The 21644-nt window shown below is 38.9% G+C and overlaps 3 protein-coding genes across 11 annotated transcripts in view; all 3 read right to left on the reverse strand.

Moving 5' to 3' along the window:
- Positions 1–21644, reverse strand: part of LOC144650899 (uncharacterized) — a 217039-nt gene that overhangs the window by 176197 nt on the left and 19198 nt on the right. The gene's annotated exons all lie outside the window — the stretch shown is intronic.
- LOC144650892 (uncharacterized) overlaps positions 1–21644 on the reverse strand; it is a 136523-nt gene that overhangs the window by 95608 nt on the left and 19271 nt on the right. For all 5 annotated transcript variants that reach the window (XM_078510673.1, XM_078510675.1, XM_078510670.1 and 2 more), the window contains 3 exons: positions 19816–19908; positions 17484–18146; positions 16573–16761 (listed from right to left, as the gene is read on the reverse strand). In XM_078510673.1, coding sequence (XP_078366799.1) covers positions 16573–16761; positions 17484–18146; positions 19816–19908 — 945 coding nt within the window. The remainder of the gene's footprint in view (positions 1–16572; positions 16762–17483; positions 18147–19815; positions 19909–21644) is intronic.
- LOC144650893 (uncharacterized) overlaps positions 1–21644 on the reverse strand; it is a 93932-nt gene that overhangs the window by 34803 nt on the left and 37485 nt on the right. The gene's annotated exons all lie outside the window — the stretch shown is intronic.

The following is a 21644-nucleotide window of genomic DNA, read 5'->3' on the forward strand; positions in this document are numbered from 1 at the left end:
AAAATGTTATGCAAGATATCGTTTATTTGCTTGGTTGCGTTTTGTAGTGAAGTTTCAACGAGTGTTTCAAATTCCTCCAGTGGAGTTCAGTCGCGCGGTTATTTATTTCAATTTCTAAAACTTTTGCTTGCAAGGTAATATGTATATTTTTTTAATTTCAAATAATTTACGAAGACGCAATATTTTACCCTTTCTAAACATGGGGGAGTACATGATGTCTACACTCGTTAAAATCTTTGAGGCTCATCGCTCGAGTCTCACAAGTAACCGCTCATCAACAAAGTTATGTAAATAAAATTATATTTGCTCACAGGGCGGCCCTCGCTCGTATTGAGACCACAACTCCAAATCGACGAGTTGACATTTCCAGTACAAAAAACAAGAAAGCTTCTTTGTTAAAGAAAATTGTAATTACAGTTCTAATTTGACGAAAAAAGAAATACAATTTTAAGAGAAATAAATCAATAATCTGTATTCACCTGCACAGGGAAGTTTTGATTGATCAGCTTGGAAATCCTCTATCGATGAAGCTCGATTGAACGAGGAAAATTATTTGACTCGTTTCTCTGTCTCCCTGTAAAAATAAATTAAACTGACCGTCCCGCCGAGCAATCATGATATATGGTAAATTTTCTTCGCTTTCCAGTCAAGAATTAATTCACCTGCGATCGATGGAAGCGATCGTTTGTTGAACGTCTGAAAATAGATGATGAACAAAGTCAATGGCTTGCCTTGCTTTCACTTGATTCCACACAAATTTAGCCATATCCTAGACTCGTCCTTTCAAGCAATCTGTTTCCAGAGCGCGATGTTTTGAAGCTGTGATATTAGCCTAAAATTATTTACGAAGAGAAGTTGTCGGCCGCGATGAATGAATTTCTACCAAGTCAACTCCGCCACACCGTACATATTAAACTTACTTGAACACGAACAACATTTGTCTGTCTTGGTTAAAACACGGAACTCAGTCATTTTTCATTCCAAAGCTATCATCCTGTTTTCTATATTTTTGAAAGGTAACTGAAAAAATAAAGGTATTAACAAATTTCGAAGCGACGAGTGCGTAAACGTAGCAGCTCAACTTCAGATCAAAATAAAAGTCCTAGATGTTCACCTTCGCGCTTGGCTGCCCTTAGCCAATCATAAGACAGAAATGGTTTTTTCCCGCGAACTTAACTACAACTACGGCAGAAGTCTTTGCGCTTTTACGTCATAATGCAAATGGTCTATTTCCACCCATTCTCGTCCCCATAGCCCTTTCGTTTCTCTTAGCCGGCTTGGCACGAGAAAACGGAGGGCTCTGGGGACATAGGATTTTTGAATTAATTCGAATATTTTTGATTGGTCGTTTCGAACAAAAAATTTCTAAACGGAAGTCGAAAACGTAACGACTCTCTCATACATTCTTTTGAAACGTCATGACTGCATACATGAAGACCGGAAGTCCTAGAATCTAGGGAAATCCTTTGTCCCCAGAGCCCTTTGTTTCCTCGTGCCAAGGCCCAGCCGGCTAAGAGAAACGAAAGGGCTATGGGGACGAGAATGCCTCCCTGCGTCCCTCCCTGCCCATCGATCTTACTTCCCTTCCTTCTCCTCCCCTAGAGTAAACTTTTGATAACTGCAACCTATTTTTTTTACAAGAAAACAAGTTGAAAACAAAAAGGCAAATACTTGAGAAGAAATAATCAATTTCTTTGTTTGAAATCTCTGCAGTTTTTCCGCTGCATACAAACTAATAAGTCTAGTCAAAAGGCAGAGAAGAACCAGAGGTAGGGGGACAGGAGGACTGGGCTTTGACTTTCTGTCAACAAAACCGTAGCTTGTACTATATATGCAAAGGTGAAACGCACGAAATATTTGTAATGGTCATTGGTTCAGTTAGATTCTACACAGATTCTTGAGTTTGTTGTGTGAGAAAGTCTATTTCTCCTTCACCCCCCCCCCCCCCCCATTGGTTCAGTTAGATTCTACACAGATTCTTGAGTTTGTTGTGTGAGAAAGCTAAGTCTATTTCTCCTCCCCCCCCCCCCCCCACACACACACACACCTCAGAATTGCTTTGTACGTCTGCCTCAAAGTAGGACGATTCAAGCTTGGAAGATTTTTCCTTCTGCACTGCCGAGTCAGGAGTAAAACCACGAAAGGAAAAATGTCCGCGCGCAGCAATTTTCTCTCTCATACGCTCTCGACTCATTCCGAAAATGACGTAGCTACTTACTTGCTTGTGATTTGCGCTAAGCACATTTTTGGAAAGAGAATATATTCTGCAAAGAAGGCGGTTTAATTGTGCGAAGCACGAGGCGTGCGCACGTTGCGAGTCATTTGCGAAAGGGAGAGGGGAGAGATTATTTCTCCCATGCCACTCCTCCATCTCGCTCGCGACTCACGCCTGTGCTAATTCGCCTCGCAAAAATAAAACGCCCGTGCAACAGGCAACGAGAAGTCACTCTGCTTTCCTTTTCCCACCGCCGTCTCACCACGTGTGCCATCCCTTAAAATCGTTTACCAACCGCGCTATCTCGCAAAAACCTACGCTTCACGCGCCATCCCGAAAGAAACCCACACCACACGCGCAATCCCGCAAAAACCCCACCCATACGCGCTATCCGCGCGAGCTATCCCGCAAGAAACCCACGCCACACGCGCTATCCCGCCAAAACTTACCCTTCACGAGCCAAACATGCGATAAGATTCTCATCAACTTGTGACCTGCAGTACAATATAACAATGATACTTCGCTCGGATCAAGAAAATCATCTTCTGTCGTGAAAAATGATGACTTCACAACCAAAAGAAGTACCGAGGACTGGGTAAAGTTGGAGAAGATCAACGATCTTGAAGATTGCTTTAACAAGTCAGCTCGAGTCTTTACTTTGTTCTTCGTACTTCGAACACTTCGTCAACCTATTTACATTTTTACAACAGCTTTGACTATTAAATCCGCTGTCTCTTCGTAGCCGAAAGTATTTTACCTGTAAATACTGTTCTTCTTGGGATGAAAAGATATTTCAAAATGTTTTTCACGGAAAGGTCATCAGTTATTAATTATTGACACGACTTAACATTACAAGATGCGAGATTTTAGTTATTAAAGCGAACTACTGTTTTGTGTTTTAAGCGGCCCAACGATAAACAAACTAAAATTAAATGTTTCATAAAATTTTCATACAGCAACTGTTGCTGTAAACAAAATACCGTATTCCTTCGATTAGCCCCGGAGTATATTTCTCATGTTTAAACGTTTTCCCTATTTTTTTTTTTTATCTCAATGAGATTAAGTGCTACTATTTCAAACATTGTTTGTGAACGTTATCCGGGGTAAAAAGTTAGGTTTTCCAGTTTTTTAATGAAGAAAAAAAAGGGGGGGATCCTTGTACTCGAGGAGAGGTGAGAGGGTTGAAGAGAGAAGCGAAATCGAAAGAAATTAGTACTTACACTTAACCTCAAGATACAATATTATCGTCTGATGAATTTGTTTGACCTGACACATGCAAGAAATTTAGCTTGTTGCTACTGTCTTCGCGAGAATTAAGTTTAGTGATTTCAAGAATTTTTTAAAAAAGAGCATTCTAATACTGTTTACTTTAACAAGTAAGCAGTTTCATAATTTCAGTTTTCTAGATTGAACCATTCTATCGTCCATAGATCTTTATTAAAAACTGGCAATGGTATATTGCAATTCCTGAGTTTTGATTGGTTAACAGGCAATGGTATATGACAAAAACAGCTGGGAAGCTGAAATATTGTAATTCTTTGGGCGTTTTTAATAAAACAATTATTCCACTCGCGCTTGTTGAATATGAGATCGTTATAGCCATTTCGGCGCTTCGCGACTCGTTGGCTATCTACCATCTCATATCTCTCATATCCAACTCGCGCTCGTGGAATAATTGTTAATTATATTACATGTTCTACTTCTTTACAATTAGTCTAAAGCCGCGTTTACACGGAAAGGTTTTATGTAACAAATATATTTGATCGTGCAGATGAGTCAACAATTATTTGTCGGCAGTTCAAAGTTTAGTGCGCCAGTAATGACCTTCGACAGCAGAGATACGCACTAAGATACGCGCGCACAGTGCCCAGCGAGAGTTTGGGATGCTGACGCAATATTTGCCACATTTTATATGACGAGTCGTCTACACGAGCAATTTTCGTATGTGACAACTTTTATGTGTCACATAAAAGCTGGCAAGTCAGCTTCTCAACAAATATGTTTGTCACATAAAAATCGGCCATTTTTTTACATCTACACGAGCAAATGAAAATTGTCACAAAAATTGCACAGCCCTTCTCACCCTTTCCTTTTGTATTAGCCTACCCCAGTCCCTTGACATACGTTATGACTGAGCTAAATTTCTCATCGTTTTTTATAACTGATCTAAACACGAACAAATAAGGGAATCGCTCGCAAAGAAACGCCTGCAATGCTTTAAAAATACGTTAACGTTTTTCTTTTGAGTCGCTAAGTTTACAAATTTAACAATGCTCGCAAATAAATGAGCGGAAAGGGAGGATTCCTACTTCAACACACGGAAATTAACTTGAGGTAGTGCTTGTTTGAAGATCCCTTGCACGTAACTCAAGCCGTCTTCTGAACAATTTCCCCCTAAAAAACGAACTGTGGTTCCGAAAGGTTGGTCACCAACAATAGCAAAAAACACTACGCCACGTAATGAATTTCCGGACAGGCGCACTGATAAATGATTACCGGTAAAAGTACATCTGATAAGACTCTCCAGCAGTGCACGCATGTTTTCTTCATCTACGTTTAACTCTCCAAGATGTAACATTTCCAAATTGGGAAAGAAGCGGAAGCTTTTGGTTAGTGGAGCCAGACAACCTCTCACGCTGAAAAGACTAAAAAAGAGCCAGCGCAAAGGCAACGCTTTGTTAAATCCGCCAAACAGTACCTCCATTTCCTCAGCTTGTACAATGCTTCCATCCACCCCAGATAACGCAAGTTTCTGCAGAGAGGACATTTCAGGAAGTGACCGACCGAGCACTGCGGATGCTTTTGAAGACAGCCTTATTCCATACAGAATCAGACTCTTGAGAGTCTTGTGTGTGATGCTAGTAACCAGTGTATCCACAGCTTGAGAATGGCAATCACTCAAGTCAAGCACAAGTGTGATGATGTTGTTAAATCGAGGTAACAAACTGGCAAGCTGTACTGCTCCAGCTGATGTAAGGATAACACAGACACCGGAGTGTATATAATATTCGTCATTGCCAATAGTCAAAGAACACTTACTGGGGTTTGGTACTTGTTCCAAAAGATCACATACAGAGTCATCGCTGTGTTGAACTTCAATCCTATTCAAATGTTTACAATTTCGGATGACTGCACCAAGAGCTTTCATTGTTTGGCCGCTTAGCTCATTACAACGTAGATATCTTAAGAACTTCAGACATGACTGCTCTGAACAAAAACGTGCGACGCCAGATGGAACAGAATTCGCAGAAGATTCCGTAAATAGTCTAGCGAGGTCATCACACTCCAGGGACAATTCTGTTATGTAAAACTGAAACTGACCATTACGGAAACAAAGGATTGAACTGCAAAAGCTGGGTAAGTATCCACCCTCTGAACTTTGGCACTTTCTCATCAAGTTTCCAACTGTGAAAACGCAAAAACTCTCTGGAATTGTAAGTGGTATCTGCAAACAATCGAGAAGCTCCAGTGACTCATACATTGCTTTATCATAACCATTCAACGGAATGCAACTGAAAAGAAAAAAACACTTTTGTGCTAGTTCAGTCAAGACGTTCACTTTCGGCACAAGTTTAGAAATTGGTCGATCACGAGTAACTAGGACGACTTTACCAGTGCAATCAAAACAATGACTCAACAGTTCAGGTTTGCAGCGAACTTCTCGGAAGGAATCATAAACCAAGTAACTGAACCTCTTATGCCTGTCAGTGACGTCACACAGTGGTACGTCTGTCTCGTTTTCTACATCTGGTATTATCTTTGATAAATCCAGTGTTGGGTCAGAGATTCTGACTGATGTCAAGTGCTGAAAAACTTTCACTGCTCCATCGTCAGACAAACCACAAATGAACTGGAAAACATTCTCCAAGGCCAGACAATCCTTCAAGGTGCGGGCGTGCTGTTCAATTCCACCCAGATTTCCTTCAGGGACACATCTGTAGGTGATGTACCACGCCGCTAAAAACTCTTGAATACTCTTGTGTATAAATGATACCATTCCTGCTGGTCGTAGATTTTCTGCGTACTCAGTAACTTGAAGTAAGCCAACAATGAGACTTTCGTCACCAAGAATGGCAGTGGAAAGTTGATCATACTCGAACACATGATCGTCCTTTAGAAGACATTCTAAAGCCACCTTCCCGATTTCACTAAGGATCTCTTTGAAGTCTTCTACTTTACCAAAGTGACTAGGAGAATGCTTCCCTTGGTTGTAATCCAAAACGTACTGGACGATCGCCAAATACAATTTCGTTTTTCTTTTAGGAATGCTTTCTATCTTTCCCTTTTTCCACAGCGTGCAAAAGAACAGAAGAAGCAAAGGGACTCTCGTGAGGTCTGACAGGTTTCTCTGTGAAAGATGTCCGCTAAGTTTTTTTACTTCTGCCTCGCCACCAAGCATTCTCCTCATAAAGGCCTTTCTGTCCTTTTCACTAAACCCGGTGATCTCTGCATGCAGGTCATTAAATTCTCGTAGCTCGTCAGCTTTGGAAATTCGAGTCGTTATCAGAACACAACAGTTTCTTAGTTTTTTTCCTCTGAATATCTCATAGATTTCAGAGTTTCTGCCGCAGCGATACTCATCGTAGCCATCAAACACTAGCAGAACTTTCTCTTGGTTTTTCGTGATGTAGTTCAACAGGCCTTCCACCAGGCCTGTTTCTTCTTCGGGAACGATATTACAGCGACTTACCACGTCTCTGAAGCTGGGGCATTTGGATACTTCTTTGAGGTTAATAACAAGAACAAGCTCGAAATTCTTCAAGGCAGCTTTTTGGTTCTCATACTCGTCATCACTTGTTGTGTCTTCATACTCGCTATCACTTGATGTGTCCTCATCATCTTCACTTGAGGTGCCTTCGTCATCTGGACTTGTTTCTTCCTTATCTTCAATCATGTTTTCATCATTTTCGCACCGCTTCACTGCAACTCTCTGTCTGTCTCCTGTCTTCTCGTCATCGAGTTCAGCCCAGTCCATGGCCAGTTTCTTAACAAACGTACTCTTTCCAATCCCCGTCTGCCCTTGTACGAGTATTCTTTTTGGTACAACACCATCCTTGTCTGCAGTGAACACATCTGTGTAATGGCTCAGCTCAGACTGTAATGACCCAGCTGGGGTTTGTTCCTCTTTCACCCAGGACAGTCGAGTGTAGATCTGATGAATGTCCACAGGAGATTTTTTAGACCACACAGAGGTAGGCACCGTGGCGGTTCTTTTGTAATGCTCAGCAAGTCTACTTCGACAGGTCTTGACATCGAAAGGTTCTGCTGGTGAAGTATCTGATCAGAGAAGAAAAGTAAAAAGAAGAAGGAATTAGGGCCCCATAAATGATTTAACGTTTTGGTTTGTAATAAAGATTGAGTCGGGTCGTTGTTTAATGCACAGAGACAGTGACATATACGATTAAACACTTGGGTTGGATGGGATGGGAATAAAGAATATCATCAACTAAAGACTATTGCGAATATATCGAATTCTTAAAACTTACATTGAAAGAAATATATATAACATTCAAAAGATTAGATTAGATTAGATTAGATTAGATTTTATTTTTTTAGCATTAATGTAAATTTTTGAGCCATTTTTTCCAAAATAGCTCTTAGCCGGCGTGATGGGCGGTGTAGTCAGTTAGTCAGTGAAATCAGGTGTTGGGTACTATCAGAAACAATAAAATTCTACTTTATAAGGGGGAAGCAATCTGACACAGTTGTAGTGAGCGATTTCGTGCGAAGATTTTAGATTTGTAGGAGGCGGAATTGGTGAGTTGTGAATTAACCATGGATTAAAATACGTGTTTTTCGTAACGCTCGCCTGCTTACAATGCACACGCCATCAGCAAAAGGCCCAACACAAAATTATTATATTATTTGTCTTATTCGAGAGTTAATTTTGGAGAGGCTAGTTTTCCTGACCATAGTAAACATTACATAAAGCATTTGCACAAAGCAAATTTGAAGAATAATGTTGTCATTATGATGTTAATACTGTGGGTATATTTACAAAGAGACTGGGCCGATGGGTCAATGAAGTAAACGATAATAAACGTATCAGCAAGGCTGGATTTCAGGATTTATTGATTTTCGATGAAATGTTATGTAATGTAATCTGAAGCTGCAATTAAATTGTACAAAATGTTACGACTGAATATCTTCGGCAAATGACACGCATTTAAAAACTGATTACATAAAAATATTACTTACATTGTCCGGCCTTGTGAACAAACGTAGATAAAAGACATAGAGTATAAACTCGCCAACTAGAAATTCCTTAAAAAACCTTATTAACAAAACATTTAGCTTTCGCGACTTCGACATACATGCATGGCAAACATGTTCAACATAAAAAGATTGCATAATCAAAAGTCGGTCCATAGGGCTTTGCGGCCCTTACTTAATTAGTGTCCAGTCCATGCGTTGTGTAACGCAACAGAGACAAAGAAATGGAAAGGAATCTTCTTTAGATTCCTAAATATTACTGGAGACCCTGTGGCGCCAACTGCAAACCAAAAAAGCTACTGCGATCGATAGCAAAAATAGAATAAGAGCGTGCCATTCCGTGACAACTTGATAACTCAATTAGTTCTTGTTTGTTGAATAAAATTTACGTTGGGAATGAACCAAAATCTTTGTTGAACAGTTCTGACTGCGCTTCCAAGCGCTTGAAAAAACATGTGGTGCCAACTGAAAACCGCAATTAATTAAATAAATCTCTCAAGCGTCTTCCTCAGTTCACTGATTCAGAATTAACTTTGGTGCAAGTAGCGTTTATGTTTATACCTTTAACACATCTCGTCGAGAAATATAATTAACCGGTATGGGTATTAACTTGGACAGGAAACAAATACTCCAGGTGTACTGCGCTTTGAAGAACTTTTCCGAAGAGACGGTTTTTTATTTGATTTGTTTATTACTTCGTTTGTTACTTTTTGTTGAATGACTTTTGAGTGTGTTAAATGGAGACATGGCTTTTTTAAAGAAACAAAAGTATCGTGTTACGTTGTTTTCAAGATAAACAAAAGTATCATGTTACAAAAGTGAGAAAAACAATAGTATCATGTTACAGTGTTTGGCAAAAAGCCAAAAGTATACTGTAACAAACAAAAGTATCAAGTTATGGTTGTTAAAAAGCTAGCAACAAAATAAGCGCTTTAAACAGGATAAGAACGTGCCATTTCGTAACATTTTGATAATTAAATTAGTACTTGTTTTTCATTTAATGATGAAAATTAAGCTATTAAATAAAACAATTCTGACGTACCAAAGGGCACGGAAAATTATTTTGTTTGCATGCAAATTTGGTGCAAAAAAGTGACTCCGTGGGCCGCCATACACATATAGCTCAATCCTAACCTGCGATCAGGCGTTTTTTTTTTCGTTAGCTCAACCCATGACATGGAAACCATTCCAACAGGACAATCACCCAGAGGGCGTCTTTCTTAGAAACACCCACTCAATTTCGCGTAAAAAATAATTTTGCCTGAAACTCTGTCAACTGAAAGACTTTACCGAGGTAAGAACTAAAACAGATTTGGTTTGATTTGAAATGATATTCTGGCCGCGTTAGGAGCCATAAAATATTTTCCCTTGTCAGCCCCCGTCACAATGTCTCGAAAATTGAAAAATAGGCACTTTTCATAACACTATAAAATATTTATTTCGCATCATCTGGCCGCAAATTTTATATCAACTTGCTCATAAACCTTTCTAGTTTTCCAAGACAGTCACAATTTGCCTCTCAATTCTCCTGAAAAGGCAAAATCGAGCGTATTATGACCACTCTTAATCGCCATCGAGTGAAGGCTGTAAATTGGCTTCGATTTAGAGGCTATTTTTTAAATTTTGGGACCAACCTAATACTTCTCGCCTATACAGCCGACTAGAGTAGTCGTTTATCTGCAAATATGTGCCAAATCCCATGTACGTTTTCAATATTCCAAAAGTTTTGACCGTTTTTATCAGCACATGTACCAGCATTTTCGATTTTTTCACCTATATTGAAATCGAACTCTCTCGAGCAGATTTTGACACACATGCAGCCTACCTGCTTCTCATCTCGGTTTCTGTTCAACGTTAGACGGTAAACAATCCCCAGATTGCTAAATCCCACAATAACTCCCGCAAATTGGTAGGTATTGCCTTCAAAACTTAAGCACCACGGCATCTATCGAGTCCCTTGTTAGCGAGCAAAAGCCTGAATCCAAGGCTACATTTCGCACTAAATAGCCCATTAAACACCGTTTCAGAGCCGTTTTCTTCAAGAATCAGACAAAACACACTCCGAGACTGGTATTCAGAGAACATAGCCGCGATTTGAGGTCTGAAATCTGAAGAAACATCACCATTTACAGCGAACATCTTGACAATCGAGTATCGTGTGATGCTGCTTCCGCAGAGGTCCGCATAAATGGCGAGACCGCTGATCGCTTGTGCCAACAAGGACTTCTAAATGCCACCAAAAAATTTTTAAATCAAAATTTGGAAAGCATGTGCTATTTCGAGTTTTAAAGAAATCAATCCTAAAAATAAATAAAAGCGGAGCCTCGGGCCAAATGGCCCATACTGTCACAGCTTATCCCGGTTTCGATAGCATTAAGCGGCTAAGAATATTTCTACTCCCTCCTGGATAGAATGCTGGATAGAATGCTAGGGCGTGTGAACGCCCTGGTCACCGCGCCTCCCATATGGATACAAAAATAAATAGCCTTCGCTGACTGTAAGATATAGCATTTTGAATTTCGGAGTTTACGCCACACAAGACCTAAGATGGCCGCCAGAAGGCTGTCACGTTTTCTTAAAAAAAATCCTCATCTTGCCATTTTTAATACTCTGGACAGTTGAGCGTTGAGGTTTTGCGGGAAGTGTTTATTTGAATGTTTACTTTTTCGAGAAGGTGATCGAATTTGTAGCAGAATTTAATGCCAGATTAGATGTCTGTGCTCTTCAATTTTGCGTGAATCAATTTGACGTAATTTTAATCCCTCAAGTGGCAATTTAAAACATTTCCTCCGTCCCATTGCCCTTCCCCCATTGAGGCAATTTCAAGTGGGTGATGAAAGATGACCAGTTTTAAGCCAATCAACATCCGTGACAAAAAAAAACTACAAACAAGAAGCTACTGAGTAGCTTGAAACCGGGTGGACGTACCCAGTAGCGTTTATATTTCCTTTTGTTGCTGTTCAACAAGAAGTGCGTTATGTTGAAGCGTGACATGCGATATACGATACTCGGCCGTCAGTATTAAAGGTCAAAGGCACTTTGATCGCTTTTGAAGACTTTGAACGTAGAGAAATCAGAGTTGTTTTCGTTCTACTTTTAAAACTCATAAAATATAACATGACTCTTTCATTTATATCTCGAACTGGTCATTTCTAACTGCGCAGCAATTCTATTTTGCACTGTGGTCTAAGCGACGATTAATTGTTGAGTTAAAGACATGGAAAACGCGTTTAATGCACGTAATTTTAATCCCTCAAGAGGCAAGTAATTTAAAACATTTCCTCCGTCCCATTCCCCTTGGCCTTCCCCCATTGAGACAATTTTAAGTAGGTGATGAAAGATGACAAGTTTTATGCCAATCAACATACGTGGCCTTCAATGCCCTACCGACACACACAAAAAAAACAAAGGCAGATTTTGAACAGGGGGGCACCAGACCCCCACCCGGTTAAAGAGTGATTAATAACCAGCAGCTAAACCATCGTATAATTTTTTTTGGTGACCTTTGGAGGGAGGGAGGGAGAGGTAGGCTGGCTACTGGTTGGCTTTAACTGGAGGCGAGTCTGAAAAATTTAAGATACTGATAAGAACACCGCGTGGCAATGATCGTCAAAATAACATTCAAGCTCTCTAACCATTGAGAAATGTATAGTGAAAAAAGTTCTCAAGTCTCTGAACATGTTCTAACGACAAAACATAAAGCACATATTTATAGAGTCATCCAATCAGGTCCCAAGAAAAAATTTAGCGACATCACAATCGCCAGACAAATAAATTTTAGCTAACTTGATCATTCACTAGAAGTTGAGTTGGTGTGCATAACAATTTTTAACACCATGGCCTAAAACCTATGATTATACCTGACAGTGAGAAGTTTTCACAGATTTTCGATGAAAAGTCTCATATTAATTAATGTTCTTTCTTCATTTGGAAATGCCAAGCTAATCAAAACAAACTATTTTGGTTTTGAAGTTGACGCGCTTGATGCATTGCTCAGCAGTCAAATTTGAAAATCAAAAACTTGTCAATGGTAATAACACAACTGAAGTCTTGCACTGGGCTTGAATGATCTGTTTAACACTTGTTATAAACCGAATCAACATAAAAAAAAAACAACATTTATCACTGGATTGGAGCCTTTCTCATAAGGCCAGAATAGTATACTCCACAATTGTTTTAATTTCTGAAGCCGCATCATGAGCTATAGGATAAGTGGAGTTTTTCTAAGTTAAAAGCTAATATCTTACCCAGGGCTGTCACTAACTTTTCAAGTAGGAGGGGAAAGTAAAAAAGTAGGCGGGGACAAAATTATTTTTTGTAACCCTGATTTGGTGAGGGGGGGGGGGGAGGTAGATGCAGAGGTTTAGGTTTTAGCCGTTTTAGGCAACAAAAGTTTCTCAAAACACATTGATTTCAATACAATTTTTTATACCACTCCAACTTAAATTACAAGTGTTATCTCTCTATATGGCATTGACAAGACCTGGTCTGGCTAGTTTTCAAGAGTCATTCTTGATTCTCGTTTGCTTTTATCATGACAAAACATTTTTGATTTGACTTGGGGTATTTATCTTTTAACTCTCTTTTCTTCACTTCAGTCCTACGAGAATTGTAAGTCCTTAAATTAGAATATCTTGCGAAACAGGTCACAGAAATGAAACTGTTTTACAATCTGTTACGTGCGGTGCTGATAACACACACCAAAACACCGAGTTAAACGGCCGGCGTGACTGGTGACTCACGGCGTGACAGAAAAGAAAAGTTGAAAAAGACTGGGAACGAATGAAACCACGACTCCACGAGCAGAAAACATGGCGTCGAGAACGTTTCGGGAACGTCAAACTGGTTCAGTTTTTCTTGAAGGAAAACATTGCTTTGAGAAATTAACATGTCAAAAATTTCAGCAGTGATATGGAATACAAAAAGACGAGACAATTGTTTGTCAGGCAAAGCAATAACTGGAACGCATACAAAGCGTTTACGATCGACTTTAATTTATTTCTTTGTTGATGTGCAAAAAAACAAAAGTCAACAGGCGAGACGAGGTTGTAAGTATGCAGTAAACTGATGGCAGATTTTTTTCTCTGGAAATTGTGCACAGTTCAACTACCACTTGGCAACATGCATCTTTTGCAAATTCGTTCACGCGTCATCCCAGGTGTTCGATTCGAAGGGAAACGCTGATCGAAACTACACCCGAACTGTTATTTGTTCGGTAAATTATAACCTTACCTTGAAGTGGAGCCAGGACAGAAGAAGAAGTCCAGTTTTCTTTGGTTATCGGCCTCTGCTTTCCGTTTTCTGGATGCCATTTCAACGCAGAGCTAAAAACTCCGACAACGAATGTGAATGAAACAAACATGTTGTAAAATCGCGCGCTTTCGAAAGCAGATGACATTGTTCAACATTACGCGTTTTCACTCAGAGCCTCGCACCAATTGTAATATCGCTCTTTTTAAAAGATGAATAAGAGTTTGCATTGATAAACTTAAGGGTTCTTTTTTAATTCACAATTTTTGTTGTTTGATTTATTTTCCACTTTCCAGTGTTTTGGTTTTGTTTCAAAGTAGCCGGGGATAAAACTCGTAGCAGCCGGGGGAATTCCCCGGCCCCCGGCCCTTAGTGACAGCCCTGCTTACCACTAAAGTCTTTTCTTTACTACTCTATTCTTTCGTTGTTCGATCACAATACATGGGTAACCAGGCTTTTATTCAACCGAGAAGACCTGGATGCTAAACTAATTCGCATTTGGAGTGCCCCTGGCTACTCCACGAAAAAAAAGATCCATTTCATGCCTTTGAGGGTAGGTATTCCTACATGTGGACCACTAAGCTACTTTGCATTTGGGACTATGTGTATAATACCATGGGTAGGAAGAATATCCTTTCTTTCGTGTGAAGCTCGTAAGATCCAAAGGTGGCCATTTTCCTTATAAGGAATGTAAAGGTGGCCCACCTGGGGGTTATACAAAGGAAACCATTCATTCACACAGGGAGTGGGATGAGGTGAACATGGGTTTACCCGAAGTCGTTGGAGTCTTGCTTAATTAAATGGTTGAATTTTGTGACTATGAATTGGAGTTAAGAACTATTAACATCACCTTTGAAGTAAATTGAAATAATACGTGCTCGCCCGCTCTTACTACTTTTCTTTATTTTACTGTCATAATCTGACGTTCTAATGTTGAGAGAACTTGTGAGTGGAGAAAATAAAGTTTTATCGGCCACATTCCAGAAACAGTAGTGGATTCTCCGACGATAATAAATTGCACGCCGCATGTAAATAATTGTATAATATATGCGAGTCGAAAACATTAAACAAAGAAGCGCTCTTACAAGCTTAAATTCGTAAAAAAAAACTGCATAAGAACTAACTCACCCTATGCGGAAATTTTTCTTATTTATTTTATTTCAAAAACTTAGTCGTAAAAGCCGATTTTTCGAAGCTTAAATATTCACAACAGCAATTAGTGAATAGATTTGAATATTCATATTTGTAAGTTGTGACCACACAAACACACGCAAAGAGTTGAAACCTGTGTTTTCCCGTTCATGCTGCACCGGTAAAAAATCACTCATTGATTGTTTAGGCAATTTAAGACAACTCCAGCTTACTCCATAGCAAAAGTCTTCAAAAATAACGACAACGACCACAAAACTATCCGTAATTTACATTTTTTTTCCACCGTTGAGTTGCGAACACCTCCAAAATAAACCAAAATTCATTTCCGGTTGCCAAATCTTTTTTCGTCCATGGGGGGAAAGGCTCAAGTTTGTCCCCTTTTTATACCTCACTAGGGGATTGAGAGTGCTCGTTGATTTTACGAGCTCAACACGAAATTAAAAAACAATACCCATTGTTTGTTCGGTTTAGTGATTGGCCAAAAACCAAAATCTCCTAGCAACAGTAAAAGTTTTTCCTACCCAGTGTTTTTATTATTCGTCGTAACACCAAATGCAAATTAGTTTAGCATCCAGGTCTTCTCGGTTGAATAAAAGCCTGGTTACCCATGTATTGCGATCGAACAACCAAAGTAGTAAACATAGTAGTAAAGAAAAGACTTTAGTGGAAAGATATTGGCTTTTAATTAAGAAAAAACTCCACTTATCCTATAGCTCATGGCCGCATTTGGCGTCTGTCCTGAAAATAGAGGGACAGCAAACCAGAAAGATTGGTTCATCAATTTTAAGACCTCAGTGTGCACTTTTTCCACAGTTCAGTATTTTTTAGGGTCATCAGTTCCATTTTGTTAGGGGTTGTCACGCAAGTAATGGACTCGGCACGGCCGGTTTAATTTAGTCAATGAGAGGACTGATGTTTTCCTATTCATACTAAGCGGAAGATTAACTTCGTGTTAGATCTTACAATGCAATCCTTGATTATAAAAATCACTGCTACATCACTCTGGCTAGCTTAGTTTGCTGTTTATGCACTCCAGGGCTTAGCAAGTTAAAAAGTGGGTATTTGCAGTGGCATTTACGCAAAGTAGTTCTTCACTGCTACGTCATCACAGCTCAATGCAAAAGGTGTCTTCATGCAAACGAAAATATGCAAACTATCCACTTAGTGGTCCTGTTTAGCTGTGTTTGCTGATTTTATACACTCCAAGCCAAAACTAGTTAACAGGCCTGTTCTCAATTTCGTCCCCAGAGGCCACAATCCTTCTGGTCTGCGCCAGGACCTCTGGGCTATTCTGAAAAGCCGCCACAAAGGCGTCTGAATCTGATTGGCTGTTAAAAACTTGTTCGTTTCACCACAATCTCCGGCGCACGCGCACAATCAAAACTGGAACCAGGATTTCCAGGTTCCGGTTTGGATTCATCCAGAGCCGTTGAGTTTCCCGACTGCCGGTCAAGGGGAACATAGGTTCTGGGAATGAGATTTGCCTGTTCTTATCTATATTTGATGCTCTCCTTTAGTGTGCATGCCCAAAAGTTAACACCCTGATACTCTTTTGCGATATCACATACAGCGCGTTTCTTCGAAACTACATTAAAAACAGCTAAAAGATAAATTATACAAGGTAGAAAATTGAGATTTGCTTAAAGGAAGTCAAATGGATAGCAAGCATAAACAAGTAGAAATGATTTTAGCCCGCTGAGCATAAGTAACGTGAAAAGACGGAGATGAGAGCCAGTTGTTACCTTGACTGAAATGGGACCATTCTTCAAACACGACAGGATCACTCAAAATATTGGCCACAACAGAAGCCGCCATGACACTTGCAAACCTTCCCCACTCGTCACTGAAAGGTTGACTGCCATCTTCATAGTCTTTGATGCCCTTTATAAGAACCCATTCTGTCTTCAGGTCGTGAGCTGCTGCAAAAACACCTGAAAAGGAGAACAATGTGCTTACATGTACGTTGGTAAACAATGAGTATCTAACAGCCCGTTTACATGGAAATTAAACATTTCAGTGTCTGGTGCATGTAACCTACCAAGACAAGGTTTGCTGATTCTAACCACGAATAGTTGCTTTCTCTCTTAATTCAGCGAAATACTAAAATGTAAAATACATTCTATGTATTTTGCTCCAATATTCTACTTTACAGTGTCAAATGGCGCCATGGTTAGTAGAGGGGACTAACTAACTATGATGGCGTGGAGGCGTGAACCTTGAGGAGGATGGCTTCAGAACTAAACATGTTCATACTGTCTGTCAGTGCTTTGTTTTCTGGTTGGTTAATTAAGAACAATTAGCGACTAAGAAACCAAATGAAAAGATGCATGTCTAGAGCATAAGCAATCTTCTGCTTAAATTGCTTATAAAACAAAAAAAGCAAGTGTTGCAAACAACTTAAGCACTGTCCAAGAGAATTTGAACAAAACACAGCCTTCCCTATGCTTACTTCAATACAGAATATCTCGGACCCTGTGCACAATCAAAGGACTGGACAATATTGACTTGTTGAGTATCTATAGCTACAACTGCAATGCAAAGAAAACAAAATATAATATTTGCTCACCAGTGTTACAGGTGAGTTTTACCTGATCACCGCAGAGAGCAAATTATCACTTAGAATAATCTTCTTACAAATCATGAAAACTCTGACCTTCGCCTTCTGTCTCAACTGCAATTGCTTCAGCATACTGCTGGATGATGTCTTCACTGATCACCTCTGGAGAGCTCAGAACTTCACCACCACAGTGTACTCTCACTTCCATAGCATCTGGGTTTGCTAAAGGTGCGTTCCAGCCATCAGCTGCATGTCTGATGAGGGTGCCAATATCCCTACTCGCAGGGGTTCTGTGGGTGGGTGTGATTAACTTCGAAGACACGACTACATCTCCAAGTTTGACTTTTCCACGATTCAATCCGCTGCAGGCACCAACAGAAAACACAGCCTTGGGTCTTAGTACCCTGACTGCATTTTTGACAACCGTCAAAGAACCACCAGGAACTGCAGACCCTTTGGAGCACTTCAATAATGCAATCTTCAATTTCTTCACACTACCAACAGTGCTGCCCATGTAACCGAACCAAACATACCCAATGTCTTTGCGGTAACTCTTAAAAGGTTCTTCCAGATAGGGAAAAAATCCTAAGAACTCACAATCTTCCACTGTCAACAACAGAAAATCAACCGGAAGTTCAACATCATTCCAACTTTTACTGCATTCCTTTGGAAGATCGCTTAACTTTGGGACCTCAAAATTGAGACAGGGTGGGTTGCTATTGCAGTCCTGTGTACCATCTTCCTTGCTGTTTCCATTTTCTGTGGCGAAAAGGAGAACAAACAAGATTTAACAAAAGCCTGCAGAGTGCTGAAAGAAAGGGTCTTTATTTTTTACTGTTTAAAGTTCGATACTTTACCAGTATCCTGCTGATTTGCTAAAAAATTGGAAATGTGTTGGTGCCACCTGTCAAAGCAATTTTGCTCGGGTGCTAAGTACTTAAGAAGTCAAGAAACTCGTATATTTGAGAGAAATGACAATATCATTTACACTTAGCAATTATTTTTTATACATTCTTGCTTAAGCTTCCACCTCATCGTGAAAAAAGAAAAGCTGAAGATGTTCCACTGCTGTCAAGTACTGAGCATAAGCTGAGGAATTGGTCGAAAAAGGACTGTTGTTATTGACCAAGAATGAGGTCCAGATAAAGAATATTGATAGAGTTTTTTCATTTTTTTGTTCATGTTGACAGACAACAAGTCAAGGTCCACTACGAAGCAAAATAAATAAAGAACGAAAAAAAGAATACTAGTAAGGCCAATTCTTTTTACACCTGGACCAAAACTCAAGACTTCAACATTACATGTTTAACATTAACTAAGGTAAAAAGGATTTCTAGCTAGGGGAATTAATTTATCAGAGAATCACACAAAAATTACTTAGATTACTTGGTTGTGCTTAATGCATCTGTTGCAAATATATAACAAACTAAAGAAAGTTTTCTTGAGTTGCTCACACCCCAGTCTTCTTGTACAAAAGGAAGACATTCAGTCAAAGCCTATTTCACATTAATAAGGCCAAGTAAAAGATAGCCTCACATGCAACTGCTGGAGGCTACGTTAAGGACTTTCGGTTCAGATGTGAATACATGTAGCACAGTAATGATTGATAACCAAGCATTTTATTGATAAGCTCCAACGAAGGTTTGTTAAATCAATACTGTCGCTTGCATCTAAGTGTGAACATCTGCCGCCGAAACATGATCTAACTGGGTATTGAACGTGGCATGGTTGGTTGTCAAACATTTGAAGTTTAGCAGACTGTAACATGAACTTTCCCACTCAAAATGCCTACCATAAACAGTGAGTACGGGTGAAACTTTACACTTGAAGTGATTCAAGTGAACCTGAAATGCATATCGATACGGATCAGGAACAATTTTTCAGACAAGGTTTCTACATTCAATCTTTCCGCCATTTCGAAACCGGAATGTGTTAATATTTCGGAGCAATAGTTGCCATTACGGTCTGTTAAACTTTTGATGACCAATCATGCAATGTTTAATACCGTAAAATTCCGGTTATAAGCCCCCCCGGTTATAGGCCCATCATCCTGGAAACAAAAAAAAATCCGATTATAAGCCCCCCCCCCGGATATAATCCCCCTCTACCAGATGACAGTACTGAATAGGGCTAAATGTTGCTTTATTATGCGTTTTTAACTTAAAAACGTATTTCCATCAACACTCCTGTGGCTCATTTCGAAACTTATTTTTCATTCCGCTTAATATAAGAAGCCCCCCCCCCCCCGGATATAAGCCCCTCCACTTATAAGCCCACCCAAAACCCCTTACGAAGTTGTATAAGCCCAGGGCTTACAACCAGAATTCTACGGTATCCAATTAGATCATGTTTCGGTGGCATGTGTTCATGCTTACCGGTAGATGCAAGCGAGGGTAATACTTACATGTATTATACTGATAAACTGTACCTGTTTTGCCCACAGTTGTGAGAAGGGCTCGTTTAGGATTTGGGGTACTACAACTAGGTGCAGACAATCTTCTTTTCCCTTCTCGGTATTCATCTGGAACGATATAAGATTATGCCTAAGTTTTAAATTTCTTCATGCACACTATACTAACATGGCCCACATACAATAAAATCCTTCAACAACATTACCCGGCTTTGTGGAACCCTGTGAGGTGAACATGCAAGAGGAACTCAAAATTTACACAATGCGATCTTGGGGTGCTCTTAATTTAGAGCCTACAGTGCTGGAAATAATTTTTCTTAACTTAAAAGGACATGTCCTTCCAAACCTTTATTTAGAACGGACATATTAGAAAATTAGTCGGACATTAGTTTGTATAAACGTGATTTACATAAAGAGCAGAGCAGTAGTAATGTACTACACTCTGAGGCAAAAATTTTTGCCACAGAGATTTAGTACATACTACTTCCAGTGCTGAATTTTTGCGCTTGATCTAAAACTGAATTTTTGCGCTGGATTACAAGCGGGGCGTTTCATAGTATTTTATTTATAAAATGCATGAAACTTGTGATCAAATATAATAAAATATTATATTTGCTCCTTATCTTAACAACTGACACAAGCCTGTAAAACCAACCCTAAAACAACCCTTTAATCAAAATAAAAAAAACTTCTTATACTCTTTTTATATTACTCTCCATCCTTTGTTATATCACAATATTGTAAATTGATAGTTTCATCAGGTCCATTTTTGAAACAAAATATTATTTTATACAAATTTTGATCTTTGCTTATTTGATATTTTAATTCATAATAAACACTCAGTAATCTGTTATATTCGCCTAAAACCCATGATTGTGTTTTTAGATCATCAGATAAACTGTTTCTGAAATTGCTTAATTCCTTATTGAATGTGATGAATTTCATTATTTTAAAGCAGCTTTCGGGAATGTTTTTTAAATCTAATGCTTTTTCATGTATTTCATTTAATGTCTCCATATTTATGTCACACATTTTTACTATATATTATATATATGATTTTATTTTTATACCATTTTATGCATGCGTTTAAAACTCGATTAAAAATCAAATCGCTTGCTCTGCTCAAACCCTAGGTCAAATTAATATCCATATGGATATGTTTCTATATTGGTATCTGATTTGTATTTTATTGCGCGCTTGTCATATCCAAAGTTGTATACCTTTTCCTCATATTTGTTAACAATTTGTTTATTCTGTCTGGTTATCTTATTTTCATTTACTAATGTGAGTTCTTTGATATCGCCCTTAACCATCTTAATCATATTTGTGTGATTTAGTATTTGTGAATTTTCATGATTAAGGGAAAAACCTTTAATAACACATTTCTGTTTATTATCGCCATATATGAAACTGTAGTTTTTAGGGCCACCGCTTACAAAGCTTCCTTTTATAACATCACCGTCTAATTCATCTGATAAATCACCTAGCATATCTCCTGTTTCTATTGTTTTACTATCCTTGGATTCGATATAAATAATACTATCAGTATCAAAATATAACACCTGTTTATCTAAATAGTCTAGTTTTTCATATAACATTAGTCGAGCTGAGCTAGTTGTAAAGCATGCAATGTATATATTCGTATTATAGCTGTTATCAATGAACTGATTTTTGTAAGTGTAGCTCATTTGAACCATTTCTTCATTTATGAAATTCATGTTTAAATTATCTATTGTGTCGTCGAGAAGTACTTGATAAAATTCATTTATGTCAGTTACGTATTTACATTGATTCATGTTATTTCGTTGCCCAAATTTTCCCCAAAGACTGTTTAAACACATCTTTGC

The sequence above is a fragment of the Oculina patagonica genome, chromosome 4 (assembly GCF_052425735.1).
Source record: "Oculina patagonica isolate OP01 chromosome 4, crgOcupat, whole genome shotgun sequence".
Taxonomy (NCBI): domain Eukaryota; kingdom Metazoa; phylum Cnidaria; class Anthozoa; order Scleractinia; family Oculinidae; genus Oculina; species Oculina patagonica.